This window comes from Cicer arietinum, chromosome 8, assembly GCF_000331145.2.
Source record: "Cicer arietinum cultivar CDC Frontier isolate Library 1 chromosome 8, Cicar.CDCFrontier_v2.0, whole genome shotgun sequence".
NCBI classification, from domain to species: domain Eukaryota; kingdom Viridiplantae; phylum Streptophyta; class Magnoliopsida; order Fabales; family Fabaceae; genus Cicer; species Cicer arietinum.
The window spans coordinates 8,134,693-8,151,219 of record NC_021167.2 but is presented as its reverse complement, the minus strand read 5'-3'; the positions used below and the strand labels follow the sequence as shown (position 1 = coordinate 8,151,219).

The 16,527-nt window shown below is 30.8% G+C and overlaps 3 protein-coding genes across 3 annotated transcripts; 1 reads left to right on the top strand and 2 right to left on the bottom strand.

Moving 5' to 3' along the window:
- The first annotated feature begins 1,078 nt into the window (after positions 1-1,078).
- LOC101507156 (protein AE7) lies at positions 1,079-6,045 on the top strand. Its single transcript, XM_073364364.1, has 6 exons — positions 1,079-1,251; positions 1,327-1,484; positions 1,591-1,694; positions 1,949-2,048; positions 5,094-5,139; positions 5,540-6,045. The coding sequence occupies exons 2-6, from the start codon at positions 1,356-1,358 to the stop codon at positions 5,638-5,640; spliced, it is 480 nt and encodes a 159-aa protein (XP_073220465.1). The 5' UTR covers positions 1,079-1,251; positions 1,327-1,355; the 3' UTR covers positions 5,641-6,045.
- Positions 6,046-6,953: 908 nt separating this feature from the next.
- Positions 6,954-10,431, bottom strand: LOC101506819 (vacuolar protein sorting-associated protein 25). The gene is made up of 6 exons (XM_004512404.4): positions 10,185-10,431; positions 9,754-9,893; positions 9,558-9,611; positions 9,387-9,475; positions 9,226-9,301; positions 6,954-7,351 (listed from the first exon to the last, which is right to left on the bottom strand). The coding sequence occupies exons 1-6, from the start codon at positions 10,241-10,243 to the stop codon at positions 7,230-7,232; spliced, it is 540 nt and encodes a 179-aa protein (XP_004512461.1). The 5' UTR covers positions 10,244-10,431; the 3' UTR covers positions 6,954-7,229.
- Positions 10,432-11,325: 894 nt separating this feature from the next.
- LOC101506491 (pentatricopeptide repeat-containing protein At1g31920) lies at positions 11,326-13,714 on the bottom strand. Its single transcript, XM_004512403.3, has one exon. It carries the CDS (start codon positions 13,174-13,176, stop codon positions 11,356-11,358), a length of 1,821 nt encoding a protein of 606 aa, XP_004512460.1. The 5' UTR covers positions 13,177-13,714; the 3' UTR covers positions 11,326-11,355.
- Positions 13,715-16,527: the final 2,813 nt, after the last annotated feature.

Genomic DNA, 16,527 nt, shown 5'->3' with positions numbered 1-16,527 from the left:
GGGCAAAATATTAATTTTATTCTGTTTCGTAGGAGATTATATTTTCTTTTTATTAAAGAGGGAATTATATATTATTCCATTATTTTATTCTATATTCGGATCAGGTTTGAGCCATTTGAAAAGAAAAATTAATTTTTTAACTAGAAAATCACATTTTTATTATTTTAAAGTTCGGATTACATATATTTTAATATATTTTTTTATATTTAAATTTTAAACAAGTGTCTAAGGTCAATCATTTGTTAGTATTTCTCTTTATATTTTATAGAATTTAATTTAATAAATACATATTGATGTAAATTATTTTTATATTAATATTTAATATACAAATTATTCATTTTATTATGTGGTAAAATACATAAATTTTATTTTATATTGAATAGTGTACATTTTCTTTTCTCTATTTAATATTTATTAATTAATTCTTTTATATTTTTTCAAAACCAAATCAAACCAATTTTATTTTACTATTTCATATATTTTAAATATAATAAAATAATTATTATTTTGTAATGTTATTTTTTACTATTTCACATGTCATATTTTATATCAAATTTATTAACTTAACATTACTTTCTAATATTAGTATTAATGGAGGTTTTATAGTTATGCTTTTTATCAAATCTAATCTGCATTTAATTAGATTTTATCAATTCTTTTTAAGTAATCTCAAATCTAAATCATAACATATTGTTTTTAATTTTTTGATGAATTGATTTTTTTATAAATAATTTAAATCACACTACAATACAAACTAAATGTCAAGATAACTTTGTACAATATTGTAGTGACCATTTAAATCAACCGTTTATTATTAAAAAATCATTTTTAAATAATCACCTTAACCACATCATAATTCAATCATATTTATTTCGATTAAGTGTTGAATATATAAATTTATTTTTCACAGTTAAACCAACAAATTTCATTACATTTCATTTTCTGAAATAGTTAACACACTTATACATAGTACAATACTTATCCAAGATATTTTATTATTGCTACATTAATTCTTAAATATAAGACATCAAATTAAAAGAAAACACTACCCTCTTAATCCCATAACAAAAAGAAAATTGGAGAAATAAATAAAAAATTATTTTCACCAAATTATCTCCGTGAAGTGAATGGAAAAAAGTGAAGCTCTGAGTTTCGCTCCCTCCCGTAACCCTTGATTTGACTTTTGATTTTCGTACTTAGCTGCTTGCGGTTCCGTCGTCTCCTTCGCAACACCATCCTCCTCATCATACGGTTCGATACATTGAATTTACGATTCTTAACGTATTATTGTTACACTGCCCTAACTAACAACAATACAAAAAACAGAGCTAAATCGGAAACGCGATACACCAACCATGGTTTCTGGATTAATCAACGCAAACCCTGTCATATACGAAAAGAAGCAGCGTCAACCTCGCTCTGCTCAATCCCTTCCCAGTGATGAATACAGAGTCGAACCAATCGACCAGCAAGAGATTTTTGATATCCTTTTTCATTTTTCCTTCTTCGGTATTATTTGAATTTCGCTGCTCAGAAAATAAAGAAAAATTTGATTTGATAATGTTAATATTTCCTTAATAATTCTTAAATCATATAAGAGATATCAAGGATCCTGAACATCCATACTCTTTGGAAGAACTCAAGGTCATAACGGAGGAAGCTGTTGAAGTCAATGATCAAAATAGTTACGTCAGGTACTCCTGCTTCTTTTTCTTTTTGTTTTTTGTTGAATTATTTGGTTTATACTTGGTGTGAATTACTACAGAAAAAAATGCATTCAGTATAAACTAGTTTGAGTATGTCATAGTGTTAAGGGTTACAATATATACCGACATAGCAAGATGATTGGTTTGTGTTGGACGATGGTGTAAAATTATTTTACACTAGTACTGCATAACCATTACACTCATGTTTAATGAGCTTGTTTTATTGGATGATTTTGAATTAGGGTTACGTTTACTCCAACGGTGGAACATTGTAGTATGGCAACAATTATAGGTCTTTGCTTACGGGTCAAGCTCTTGAGAAGTTTGCCTTCGCGGTACAAGGTAACATTTTTCATTCTTTTTTTCTTCTTCTGAGTTTTGTTCACAGATGTGACTTAGTTAGTTAGTTTACTATTACATGGATTGTTTTGTATTAGAAAATAGTACTGTTTTTTCTCTGTTATATATATCTTGGGGTACATATAGATTAAATGGAAGATAGTCCAATAGTTAAGGATAGTGATAGTCGAACAAAAATTTCAGGTCCAACTATTAAGAGGGATTTAGATTTAAATGGTTTGTCCCTAGACGTGATTTATGGTAGAACATTATGATGTTGTTTCCCTTTCACTACTTCACTTGTTTGGCCTTTGTAGTCGACCCCATTTTGAGAGAAGAAGCATTTGTTTCTTTTATTGTATGTTTCTTGCAGTGTTTTCACATAAAGGGAAATTTTAAGGACTCGACCTTTTTTGTTTGTATCATCTGAGTTTTCTACATAGGGCAAAGGCTAAAATTGTTGATATATTCACTGAAGTCATTGCTGGGGTGCTGGCCAATTAATTGCAACTTTTTCAAAGGCTATGGTTGTAATTATTTCAGGAATGTGTGTTCTAGTAATAATCTTTAATATATACTTTTACAGAAGAATGAAGAAAATAGTTATAAGGAATTGGATCATTTGGAAGTCTTGAATTTCATATTCTAGTTTACTTACAATCATATTTACGTTAACACTTGACTCATTCTCCCTAACTGTCAGCTGTGGATATAGATTTGTCTTTTTGTTGGCAGATTTAACTTGAATAATGTCTCATGGATTAAAACAATATTTTTTCTTGGTTCCTCAACAAAAAGAACCTAATAAGTTGATATGTATATGATGAATGGGAAAAACAGAATGAACTATGGAGGTAGAAGCAATAGTTCCAATGCTTAGGCCTGGAGTAAAATAATTTATCTTCCCTGAACTTTTTATTTTAATTTTTAATTTGGTATTTACATTCTACCAGACATTAGATTTGATTAGTGTCTTAAACTGTAATATCTGGTTGAGTTTGCATTTAGTGGATCGACCTTGGAATTAAAAAGGTCGAGGAAGGTGGGGAGTGGGAGCTGGTTGATGCACAGTTGAGATCGATGAAGAGGTTTAATTAAGGCTTTTAGAGTTTTGAAATGAGGAAGAGCTAGAATTGTGAGAGTGAAATTGAGTTCAACAATGTCAGTTAGTAATTTCCTAAGAGAGACTACATAAAAAAGTGGGAACTAGAAATAAACTTCTTTTAGGAGTCTTCACAATGTGTGAGTTAAAAGAGGAGGATACTATACTACTACTAATCTGTTCTTTGATAGTCAGATAGAAATGTCATCAGTTTTACATAATGAATGCATAGCACACTATTCTTTCTGATCAGTTTTTGGGACTGCCTTCTGCAAAACAGAAAGTAGAAAAGTTTGACAGTTTATTTACATTCTGGCTGTCTAGAAATTAGATGCAATTTGCAGCAAAAAATATTCGGAACTTGGATGGCTGATGGTAGTCAAGGTTCCGGGTATCTCATGTTCCCTCGTACCCTGGCTTTGATTCCTGCAGGGTTCTTGGGATTTCAATCAAACTAGAGCTCAATTCTGATAGTTAACAGGGGAGGTAACTCGCGACAGGTGGACCAACTTGTTTTCAAAGGACGTTTGGATTTTCGAATGAGAATATAAGCTAGAAAGAATGATTTGATGTTTCTGCTTATGGTTGTTCGTTGTGTTATAATTGGTTGATACCTTGTCTGTCTTGTAGTATTTGTGATCTTTGCGTATTTTTTGTGTGTGATACAGCTCAGAATAGGGATAATTTGGGTGTTTCGCAAAGTTTGTTTAGGCTGTAGATGGTTGGGTAGAATGAAAATTGTTAGAACTTTTCACAAAAATAATGTGGGACTCTTCACAATCTCACAAATGATACCATAACCATTGTAAAATAATTACAATCTTACAATTTTTTTAATTCTTTCTTTAGTTGTTTCATAGTACCCCCTATTTAAATTTATATTTTATCAAGAATATTAAGGCACATGCATTTTTGTCAACACATCTAAAAGGATGGTGGTTTACTTTTGCTACTCGGGTATATATTGGATAGAGGTACTGGCACATGTTTTACTTGTGAATCGTTAAGAGTAATTTAGAACTAGAGAGAGAGAGATATATTATTAATTTATAGTTATAAAAGTGATGAGTTGCGCCTTTGCGATGATGATTTATAACATAACACAGAATGTGGTAGAGACTAGAGAGTATGAATTGTAACTTCACTATTGTATAGTGCTTCACTGTTCTGAACTGAATCTCTTGTTCTTGCTCAAATAATTTTTTGGGTCCTTACAAAATAGCAAATATTAAATACATGGGAGGGACATAGATGGTGGGAGAGGCCACACACCTTTTTTCTTCTTGGTGTAAAATTTTGGGTTTTTATCATTAGAATTCACTAGAGGAAAATAAATCCTCCTAAAACAAGCAATATCTGCAAGAGAATATCCCCTTAAAACAAAATTTCAGTATTTGCTTTTTAGATAAGGACAGATAGACCTTCAATTACTTACGAGCTGAAACTCAAACCCTTAAACAATCTAAGACAACAAACCTATCCCAAAATATTCAAGAAGAAGAGAGCTATATCTTAAATTCTGGAACCTAGGCTGGAACTATGAAATGATTCTTATATTATCTAGCTTTTAGGTTTTGGTTATTCTATCTCTAACCATATCCTTTGTTTGTACTAATTTCTCTATTAAGTTGTATTGATGCTACTTTGTGAGATTTACATGGGAACACATTCTACCATCGGTGTATCTGTTACTTGCATGATATCCTATATTTGCTACCATAATCCATACTTTGTTTTTATCTGGTCTACTACATTTTTTCTGTTGCTGACTAATTTTATGATAGTAAATACTGTGAATCTATTATTGCCTCCATGTTTTCAAACAAAGAAAACATTCATGTAATTACTAATTGCATATAAGATTCAATTGAGCTTTGAAACCCCTATAATGTAAATGTTTTGATTATTATGTCTGTCTGTCTTTATGATATTTAAATTCTGGTTAGGTGGACATCAGAGTGGCACCTGGATCTCATGCAACTGAAGCTGCAGGTTTTTTTCCTTAATCTTTCTCTGTTCTCCCTGTGTGTATGTATACTGCACCCATGTTTTCATTGAGGGTTTTATTTGTGTACTGCATTCTCCAGTACTTTAAATAGTTCATCTAGAAGAGCCATGCTATTTTTTGTGATTGCCATTTTTTTTCTTGAAGTGATGCTTACAGCACACTGTTGATGGACCTTCAGCAAACGTGGCTTAGATTTAGATTTATTTGGGGTGATATTTTAGATTCATATTTGGTGCTTCATTTTATTGGATTGTTTTACACAAATTGCCCCAAGTTCCTTCAAATTAGGTTAATGATTTTGAATTCACACTTACGAACCATTGATCATAACTGGACATTAACACTTATTATGTTCCTTTTTCTTTGTCAAAAATACGTTTGCAGTTAACAAACAACTAAATGATAAAGAGCGTGTAGCTGCTGCACTTGAAAACCCAAACCTTCTGGATATGGTTGATGAATGCCTTGCACCATCTTATGATTGAAGGGGCTTTCTTTCCTCCCAATTCTACAAGTCTGTAGGTGCTTTTGTACCTTTGATAGAAGTTGGTCAGCTTTATTTGTATGGTATTTTTGTTTTAGATTGCCGTTGACATATTTATCATGCAACTTGTGCGTACTACATGTAATTGTAGCTCAATAGGAATACGCAGTTGAAAAATGTGATAGCTGAGTGAGGTATCGAGGTTCTTTGGTTATTAGATCTAGTGAAGAAAAGGAAAATTCTTTTGAAAAATTGTCAGCTTATGTTTCATAGTCATAGATTGTAGAGCATCTGTTCTTGTACCAAGTTTATACTCAGTTTTGCCTACATTTCTATGATTGTACTGTATTTTCTCATAATTTTAGAATGAAGTTTATTTAAAATAAAATATACTCATTTTGCAGAATGAAGTAAATGGTGTAAAAGGTTTATACAGTAAATAGTTTCTATATACAATTTTTTTTTTTAATCACCACTACAACTGTGGCTATGGTTGAATACTTTACCTCTGATTTTACATCTCCAAAACTAAAACTGGCAATAACCATAAATGGAAGTATATTAAAATGGATGATGTTCTTCTCTAAAAATATAACATGCAAATGAAAGGCTTTGAGACAGTTATGGAATTTGAGATATTTATGAACATTTGTATTAGAGGTCACCACTTGCAAGGGCAACACATGGTATTGTAAGTAAGTTTTCCCCATCATAAATCAACCAATTTGAGATTGGTTCATATTTGTTGATGTTTCAAGTTTGGTTCATATTTGTTGATGTTTCAAGTTGAAAATCATCCAATACTTTTTTTAGTAGTATGTTAATTTCAACTGGCAACTTGCCAATGAACATGGTTTTCAAGAGATCGTGCTAGCCACATAAGTAAAAGCAATAAAAAAAATTAAGCCAAATATCAACAACTCAATTTTCTTTAGCTTTCATTTCTATTCTTGTTTTACCACCCTCCTGCTCTGTTTAATTTTAAATTATTTGAATTTTTTCAATGAGTTAAAAAACTATACGGTTATTGTTGCACATCGCATAACAAATGTTTGAATGCGGTGACTCACCAAGAATAATTTTTACTGAATCAAGTGGCGATCAATCATGAAACCCATCTTGTGTTTTTAACTTATTATTACTATGAGTAGATATTACAATTAAAAAGTTATGAACCAAGTCTACTCATAATAAGTTAAAAACTTCATTGATATAGTAAAATGACAATTAAAATTGGACAAAATATCTTGCTTCAATGACATGGATGTAGTGTTATTTTTTTTTTATATATAAAATCAATGTCTACACTAACAATAGCTTTTGGGAAATTAGAAGTTTGGAACCCAGACTCCTATTTATGAATTTCATGATGTCACAAGGAATGTAGTTTCACTAGCTCAACAGATTATGGACACAGCCCAACTCTTAACACAAACAAGATCCCATAATAATAGACGATAGCAATTGACGCCAGCTTGATCTTAGGTATCTTGCCCGATAACACACTCAGCAAGTCAGATAGGGAGGAAAAGATCCCCCGTGAATGTCATTTGAAATTTCTTATGATTCAACAAATTAACACAAAAACAGTTATACAGAAAATTTAATTCCTTCATCATCTGTTGAAGTTCCTTTAAAGACCACAAGCTTCCCCTTTTGTTCTAATAGTTTCAATGCACGATTCAAAATAGTTCGGTCTATCCCGTGAAGTTCTGCAGTATACAAAACATAATGAGAGCTAATTCAAAACAATTGAACAGTCCAGCATGCAGGAACTAACAAACAATATATATATATAACAATCATAAGAAAAAGCGCTCTAAAGGCCAGCAGATAAATTTGCAATAGTCTAAGTTTATGAAGTAGGTCACCGTGTTTTTTTTTTTTTTTACAGAAGCACCATATGATGTTTATTGTTTGTATATGTCATGAAATTTCACATGCTAAGTTATTCTACTTAGAAACACATTGGCTTTCTAATTCAGTGCATTATGGAGTTCTCCCTAAGCTACTTCAATACAATGCATCTATCCTAATGCAGACACCAGCAGTGATGATGTATGTCTATATCTGTGTTAGACAAGTATTTGTTTCAAGAGGCTCCTACTTGTATTTTACAATTGTCACCTTTATTTTTGAAATATCACACAATCATTAGAACAAAAGTATTTCATTACGTTTACACCTGTTCTAACCTTTAGAATATTCACTCACTCTTTGGATTTAATGTCCATGTTTTCATATTAATTCTATATAAGCACGGTGCCACTGCTAGTGGGTTAATGGCCATATCATTTGCTGACATAAAATTGTCTTTGTTGTAGTCCACCTAAGGAAGCATTTTATCTTAGCTTATTCCCACCAACTATAATGGTGAATTGTCAATGTTGTAGTATACTAGTATATTGTTCTTCGATTACATACTAATCTATAACATAACAGAATATGAGATTATCACCTTATATGGCTCCTCATGAATAAATCAATTCAAAAATATTTAAGAGATAAAATAATATACAATAAGAGTGAATGAAAGATCCACATCCTCTCCAACCTTTCAAATCTTAAACAACGCAAAGGTTCAATAATCGTTTTCTACCCTTTTCTTTATCTGTTTAGAGAAGGTTTCATTTTAAGTAGAGCACCCAAACTTGCAGTGGCAAAAGTCAAACGTTAGATGAAAGACAGTAGAGCTCTGACATTATGTCAAAAGACCACTTATACTGAAAGTTTAAGCAATTAATAAATGCCAAATGACGAGTTTAACTACTTTGAAATGATAACTTTCAATCTTAAGAACAAAACCATATATAATGTAAGGTAGAAAAGTTATGTAAAGTTCAAGCCTAGCGTTTGCCCTGAGTTATGTTTTGGTATTGCCATCTAACAGAGACTAACCTAGTTTGATATTTTAACATTGAGCTTATATTTTACCCATTTGGAGGATTGAACATTTACATTACACTGTAAGTAAACAAGAAATGCGGCATGTCATTGTACCAACTCAAGTCTTTCACTTGCAGTAAAATTTGTTATTTTGTTTACACTTTACAGTTTGTTAATTTTAAACATTTGTTTTGTTATAGTGTGAAGCTCTTTAAACTATTAGTGGATATAAGTAAATCTTTTGAATTTTCATTTTCATTTTTGTTTTTAATATATGTTTATTGCTAACAGACTTTCCCCATCGCCCAAAAGAAAGATAAAAATAAAGCATGAAGATTTTTTAGTACTATTTCAAACGCAACGAGAATGTAAAGATAAAAGACAAATCACTGAACTTTTTACTACGGATATCCAAAAACATTTTTGGCATATTGGTTCTCTGCCACAATAACTTTCATCTTATCTTCAATTGAGTCCGACAAAAATTAAATAAATATATCTATTTGAATTTTCAATATATCCCTCAATCAGCATTAATGACACAAACAATCCCATCCAATATATCTGATTCAACCAGATTAGTTGGAAACAAATTGAAAAGTAATACTATTATTAAAAAGATAAGCCAAAATATCAGTATCAAGTCCTAAATATATAATAAATACAACCTAATAGCTACAAGTATCATTCAGCACATTACCTGTTCCATGAGACTCAGTCCCAAAGCGTATTTCCTCTATCGTCACAACACCGTCTTCCAGTCCATTATCTTTTGCCTATCAATATTGCAGCAAATTCAATCACAAGGCAATAAATACCTATTTGCATTAAGTGATTATCAAACTATAATTTTAAACTTACAAACTGTAGTAAAATGTCAGCCCACTCTTGAACCCTATGCCAGAGAATAAGACATTTTCTATGTCCTTTATCCATCCATTCCGCTCGTCCTGTCAAACAAAATAAAAAATTTGAGACATCTTACCCCAACCCAATTAGAATCATTACAAAATCAACAACAACGAAGCCTACCTTCAGAAACTAATGCTGAAAGGAACGCTTCTCTGGCTTCATGAGTAAGAGATCCTGCACTATCAAAAATCCAAAAACAATCATTCGACAAAAGGGTGGAATAAACAAGACACCAAACTGAAAGTGTATTGATGAGGACTCAATGGTTCGACAATCTCCACAGGAATTGGCAAGAAAACATGAAATTCAAGCTTACTTTCAATTAAAGAATTTGTAAATAAAGGAAATTCTTCATCAATCCCAATCACAAATATCTTGTGTGTTTTGCAGTAATCTATAATAAGCTCTTTCCATAATTGTATCTGCTTCTCTCTAGTATCCCTTACTGGCTGCAAGCTGAAAAGCAGAAGCCAAAGTCACACTCCAAATCAACCAGAATTCAATCACTTTTTCACTTATCAATAATCACAACAATAAGCATTATGCATTGAAATTTGCAAATAAAAGATGGAAAACATTGAATTATACAACCATAATTCTAGCAACTAAATACAAAAACCAACAAAGTTACTTGACTCGTTTGAATATGCACAAAATGGGAATTAACCAACAAGATTTTATTTTTCTTTTATTTTTTTGTAAATTTGAAAAGTAAAAAATGATAAGAGAAGAAAAAGGGGGATTTACGTGAAGTAAGGTGGGTAATTGAAGAAATGCGGTAATTTGAACTCTCCCAATTTCTGCATCTTTAAATTGTTTCAATCTTTTGACTTTGCAGGCACGTGAGGAATTCGTCACGTGATTCAGTCGATTTCGCGAAATACATAAACGAATGAAGAGAAGAAAGGGAAAAATGCGACTCTGTGAACCCTAGCACGATGATGGAGGGAACCAAATCAGTGCAGTTCTACGACACCGTTTCACAGTTGCGTCAGCTATTTTATTGTTTCTACTTTCTCTTATATTTTGAGTAAAAAAAACTTAATTCCTGATAAAAATAATGTGTTGCTCTATTTGAAAATAATTTCTGTATCAATAAAATTTTATCAATAATTACTGAAATTTCAAATACTCATCTTTATTTAAATAAATGTACTATTTTTATATAAAAAAATGAATACACGAATTGGTAAGGAGACATAATATCATACATTTATCATTTGATATAGTAATCAAATTTTTTCATCTTTAATTTAAGATAAATTAAAATGATCATTTTTTAATTTGATAAAAATTAAAAAATATTTTATCATTTTTTATCTTTTCTTTTTCACTCAGATTTCTCTCTCCCTCTCCACCCTCATTTTTATTATGTTTGAATTTTTTATCTATCTCATACCTTTTTTTTTTATATAATTTAAAATACCAATGAAATATCAATAATTTTTTATTAATATATCACTATTTATTGTATTTTAACGTATGTAATTACTCCATTAACAATTATTAATAAATATATTTAGTAAATGAAGATCATAAAACTTAGTATCTCAATCATTTCTGGAGAAATATGACCTTAAACAACATTTAATAATATGAGACGGAGGGAATGCAGCATTAACGTGGTAAATTGGTAATTTACTTATTTTTAGGTTTAATGGAATCTTCTAATCCAAACAAATACATTTATTTAAGAAATTTTTTTTGTAAAATGTAAAATGCATGATACTCTATTTAAATTAAATTTGCACTGAAGTTAGTCCAGTCAAAAGTTTCAAAATAGTTTGAAGGTGAGACCGTGAGAGTAGTTTTAGTGAGTTTTAAGGGAAAACTTGAAGTTAGTAGTAGTTAGGACAAGTAATAATCTCACTCACTTCTAAAAGAGACCTTATGCACAAAACCATAAACACAATAAAATTCACCAATAATCTTTACATGTGCAAGTTCCATTTTTAAAATGGTGGAAACGATGACGATCTCTTATAGTAATTTCCCTATTATAAATCATAGAAATGTATTTAGTGTAAGTATGACAGTCACTACACATCCTAAGATTTCTTGTTATTCTTAAAGGACATCCTTCAGATGTATGTATCAATGCAAAAGCAATTGCTAATTTTTGACTATGACACTTTAATCTCTCCCTCTTTTCTTCTTCATCTACATCAAGCAACACTTGTGATGTGTCTGCTACATACCCTTCAAATTTCAATTGCCATTCCATTTGGTGAATCATGTCATAGACAATGTTCCATTGAGGACTAGACTTGTCTAGTGAAACAAACTTGTAAACCTTCCTCTTCGCTTCGACCAAACTAAACCCGGGTGTTTGTACTAAGTGTTTATCGGCCATTTTTCTTCTGATCTTTGCTACTTCGTCCCACTTTTGCACCTTCGCATACATATTCGCTAACACCAAATAATCGCCAGGGTTGTTCGGATTCAACATGAAAAGATTATCGGCCGCAATCTGGCCAATTTCTAAGTTAAGATGAACCTTACAAGCACTTAAAAGACTCCTCCAAACTACATCATTAGGCTTAATTGGCATACTCTTTATGAGTTCATAGGCTTCCTTTAGCATTCCACTTCTTCCCATGAGATCCACCATGCAACCATAGTGTTGAATTGTTGGTTTAATCTTATGCTCAAATTGCATTCTTTTGAAACATTGTAGACCCTCATCGACAAGACCAGCATGACTACAAGCACTCAATACACCCACATAGACAACATCATCTGGTTCCAAACCTTGTTCCACCATTTCTGAGAAAACTTCAAGAGCTTCTTTACCATGTCCATGAACAGCAAGCCCAGATATCATTACCGTGTAAGAATATCGATTCTTCTCAGGCATATTACGAAACACATGCAAACCTTTCTCAAGGCAACCACACTTAACATACATATCAATCAATGATGTTTTCACAACAACATTGAGTTCACTAATGTTCCTCAACAAGTTCCCATGTATAAACCTTCCAAGATTATAAGACCCTAAATGAGTGCAAGCAGAGAGAACACTCACAAGTGTGCTTTCTTCAGGCCTACACCTTCCTTCACTACTCATCATGTCCCCAAGAAGCACCAAACACTCATGCCACATTTCCACACAAACATGAGCACCAATAATAGCACTCCATGAAGCCACACTCCTCTCACCCATTTTATCAAACACATCACATGCATCTTTTATTGCCCCACACTTACCATACATGTTGATCAAACTATTCTCCACAAACAAATCACCTTCAAGACCTGTCTTTAAAACATGTCCATGAATCTGAACACCTTCCTTGAGAGCACCTAATAAAGAACAAGCCTTGAGAACAAAAGGGTAAGTGAATTTGTCAGGTTCAATTCCTCTTTCAAGCATCTCAACATAAAGCAACAAAGCTTCATCTAGTTTCATGTTATTGACATTCCCTCTAATCATTGTGTTGTAATCAAAGCTACAAGGTTCCTCAATTTGAGTAAAAATTGAGCAAGCATAATCCATGCTACCCCATTTTGTTAAAGCACAAGTTGCAACAAGATTGCTACCACAAAAAGAATCAAAGAAAATACCACATTTCAAAAAATAAGCATGAACTTGCTTAAATTCTTCCATATTATTGCATCTCTTCAATAAACACAACCATCCCTTTTCATTGAAGCTTTTGCTCAATTCAAAGCTTTGATGTGAATTGTTTGTTAATAACAAAAAATGGGTTTGGTTAAGGGCAGTTGTCCCAGTCATTCTTGCATTGAAACCACCATGTTATTTTCTATTTCTGTTTTAATCCTATCCATCGAAATAGACCTTGATAATTCGGAGTTCGGCCCATAGATAAATAAAGTCTGACCAAATATTGTTTCAATCAAGATTCGAACTCAGATTTTTCCGAACAATTCATCTTTAACCGACGCACTTGAGTCCAGCCACTTAATTATTCATGATGACGTTATGCTGAAACTAAAAATACACTTTGCAAGCCTATTTAATATTATTCACTTGTACTAAAATACAAGTGATGAAAGTAAGAATTAACTCAAAATCTGAATAAAGAAACTAAAGAAGAGATAGTTTTTCACCAGAATTGATACAAGATGTTGCAAGGAAAGTTGATCAGCTGGATAACAAGTTGTTGCAAATAATTTTTATTTGTATTTTTTCATGGAAAAGTGAATTTTGAGAAAAGTGTTTGAATTAGAGAAGATTTGAATGTTGATCCATGAAATTTCAGAGAGGAATTGAGACCAGAACGAAGTAATTGTTGTTACATTATGGGAGAAAGGATTTCTAGATAGGATAATGTTTGGTCCCACTAAAGCTTTGTAGCAAGTTAGAAGACCTATCATATGTCGCCATGTGTATGTCTGGATTTTATTTTTGACAGAAACGTTTGGATCATAATTGCAAATATATTCTTTAGGTATATATTTTTTTATTAATTTTATATAAACTAACTAGTTAAAACTAAAATAAATTTTTAAATATATTTTTATAAATTTAATAGATTTGATTATTATTGTGACAACACTTTATATATTCAAACAAAATATTTTTTTAACATTAGTAGTTTTTATTATTAAATAAATAATAATAATAATAATAATAAATACTAATATCCAAAAAATGTACATGTCGGTCATTTTTAATAATTTTTTAGATTAAATATATTTTTAGTTTTTTAAAAGTTTAAATTTTAGTTTATGTGAATTAAAAGTAGAATTTTTAGTCGCTATAAAATTATTATGTATATAATTTTAGTATCGGCAGTTAAATGAACATGTATTTTTAAATAAATTTTTGTAAATATATTTACGAATATTATAAAAAGTTCCTTTACAAAAAATGAACTAAAATTTTAATTTTTAAGTTTATATTTTTATTATTTATATCTTGCGTTTTGAATATTTAAAAAAATTATATTCAATTTATCATAAGTTAAAAAATATTAATTTTTTCAGAAACATTTTATAATATTTTTAACATGCTTATAAAAAAATCATTCAGAAATTCTACAGTTGAAAGATAATTAGACATGTTTTGTTTCAACAATAACTAAAACTATTTGTTGTATAATTTTGTGTGAATAAAAAATTGCATTTTTATTTTATTGGAACTAAAATTGAAAAGGTGAAATTTGATAAGGATGAAAAACATATTTAACCTCAATTGTCTAAATAAATATATTTTTCGTAAAATGATTATACACTACAAGCCCTATTCAAATATATTAAAATTTAATCAAATAACTTCAAATAAATATAATAAATTAAAAGTGTGTTTGGATGAGGTAACTAAAAATTTTAAGAAAAATTAGTACTATAAAAAATTCAAATGTTTCAATTTAGTTTCTTTCAATGCTAATTTTTTTTTTGGATAGAGTAATAGAGGTATTTTTTTCTTAAATTTTGTTGGGTTATTTTTATCAAATTTCAAAAAGTTGAGGAACTAAATTTAAAACATAAAAATAGGGTTCAGTTTCAAATTTTTTTATTTTTATTTAAATTTTATAGGAACTATTTGTAAAATTTAAAAGAATTATAAGTACCAATTTGTGATTCACATTGTATATAATAATTAAATAATTTAAATTCTTATTTTTAATTGATATTTTAAATTTCTTAAATTTAATTTTAATCATACTTCATAAAACTCTTTCATATTTTGAAAATTCTCAAAAACTTTTATCTAAATAGTGAAATTGACGTAAAAATTACATTTCCTTATCAAAATCCTCTAATTCATACGCACAATTTAAACAATAGTTCCTCTAAATTATAATTGATAACCAAGTGGTCAAATTAAATCAATTCCTCTAAAGTGGCTCGTCTAAACTCTCTTCACAACACTTCATCTTTGGAGAATACTTAGGAATTCCAGTCGACAAAGGAAGGTTGAGAAATATTTATAATTTAATTGTTGACAAGATTGTCTCAATGGAAAAATAAATTATCGAACAAAAAAAGCAAGTTAAATTGGCAACATCAAATCTATGTTCAATATATTCCGAAAGCACAAGTAAAGTAGAGTGTGTAATTGGTTGGATGGTAGAAAGTGACTTTTCCCAAAAAGAGTGAGTGGATGGCAGAGAATGAGGAGGGCTAGATAGATTAAACACACTAGAGCTTGAAAAATTGGTGTGGAATATACATACATATTAATGAAAAATTTCCCTTGTACCCTCCTTATTATACCTATACCCCCAAATTTAGAATGAAATGACTATTTTGCCCTCGTATAAATAATAAAACCTCACAAAATTACCATTCCACACTTTCACATTTCCGGAATAGAGAGTAAGTTTTTTTTCAAAATTTCCGGAGAAGTTGAGAAACAAGTTTTCCGGTACAGAGGTTGTATTCCGGAAACGTTCTTTTAAAGTTTTCCGGTACCAGAAATCTTGTAGGAAGTTTTCCGGTACAGAAGAGTGTTCCAGAAAACTAATTTTTAACATATCCGGTACAGAAAGCGTTCCAGAAAACTTGATTGCCAACATTTCCGGTAGTTACCGGAGAACTTGAGCATCAAGTTTTCCGGAATTACGTATATATATTTTTTTTTAATTTAATTAATTATAATTTTATAACTTATTGTGATTTAATTCTTTTAATATTTTAATTTTTCAGTGGGTGCACGAGGAAGAGACGGCAAAATCATACGAATTACACGGGACACTGAGACTTCTACATCGACTCCGATGAATCCCCCAGAGAGGATTCGACCGACAGCTTCAAGGAGAAGAAGACGTATGATTATTGAAGACGATGATGAGGGACATAATGATCAGGGGGAGCCTTCTACAGTGCATGAGGAAGATGTGGTACATGAGCATATGGTGCACGAGCAGGTGGATGTACATGAGCAGGAGGAGGCTGCACCTGCTCATGAGGGAGAGCATATGGAGGAGGAACATGATAGAGCTGAGGGACCTGGTGAGCTCACACGGTATCCTGGAGGACCTTATGATTTGTCTGTCCTTACACGATACCGTTATCATGTTTCAGCTAGACTATGGTTTGGCGAGGTATATTAAATTAATTATTACGTATTTAAATTAATTATTATTTGTTGTCTAAATTTAATTTTAATGTCATATAT

Excerpts from the sequence above, each read along its gene's own strand:
- LOC101507156 (XM_073364364.1), top strand. The coding sequence starts at position 1,356 with ATGGTTTCTGGATTAATCAACGCAAACCCTGTCATATACGAAAAGAAG. Across the intron at positions 1,695-1,948 it reads GATCAAAATAGTTACGTCAG|GGTTACGTTTACTCCAACGG; the intron begins GTACTCCTGCTT and ends ATTTTGAATTAG. Across the intron at positions 5,140-5,539 it reads TCATGCAACTGAAGCTGCAG|TTAACAAACAACTAAATGAT; the intron begins GTTTTTTTCCTT and ends ATACGTTTGCAG.
- LOC101506819 (XM_004512404.4), bottom strand. The coding sequence starts at position 10,243 with ATGCAGAAATTGGGAGAGTTCAAATTACCGCATTTCTTCAATTACCCA. Across the intron at positions 9,894-10,184 it reads AATTACCCACCTTACTTCAC|CTTGCAGCCAGTAAGGGATA; the intron begins GTAAATCCCCCT and ends TCTGCTTTTCAG. Across the intron at positions 9,302-9,386 it reads CTGACATTTTACTACAGTTT|GCAAAAGATAATGGACTGGA; the intron begins GTAAGTTTAAAA and ends CAATATTGATAG.
- LOC101506491 (XM_004512403.3), bottom strand. The coding sequence starts at position 13,176 with ATGACTGGGACAACTGCCCTTAACCAAACCCATTTTTTGTTATTAACA.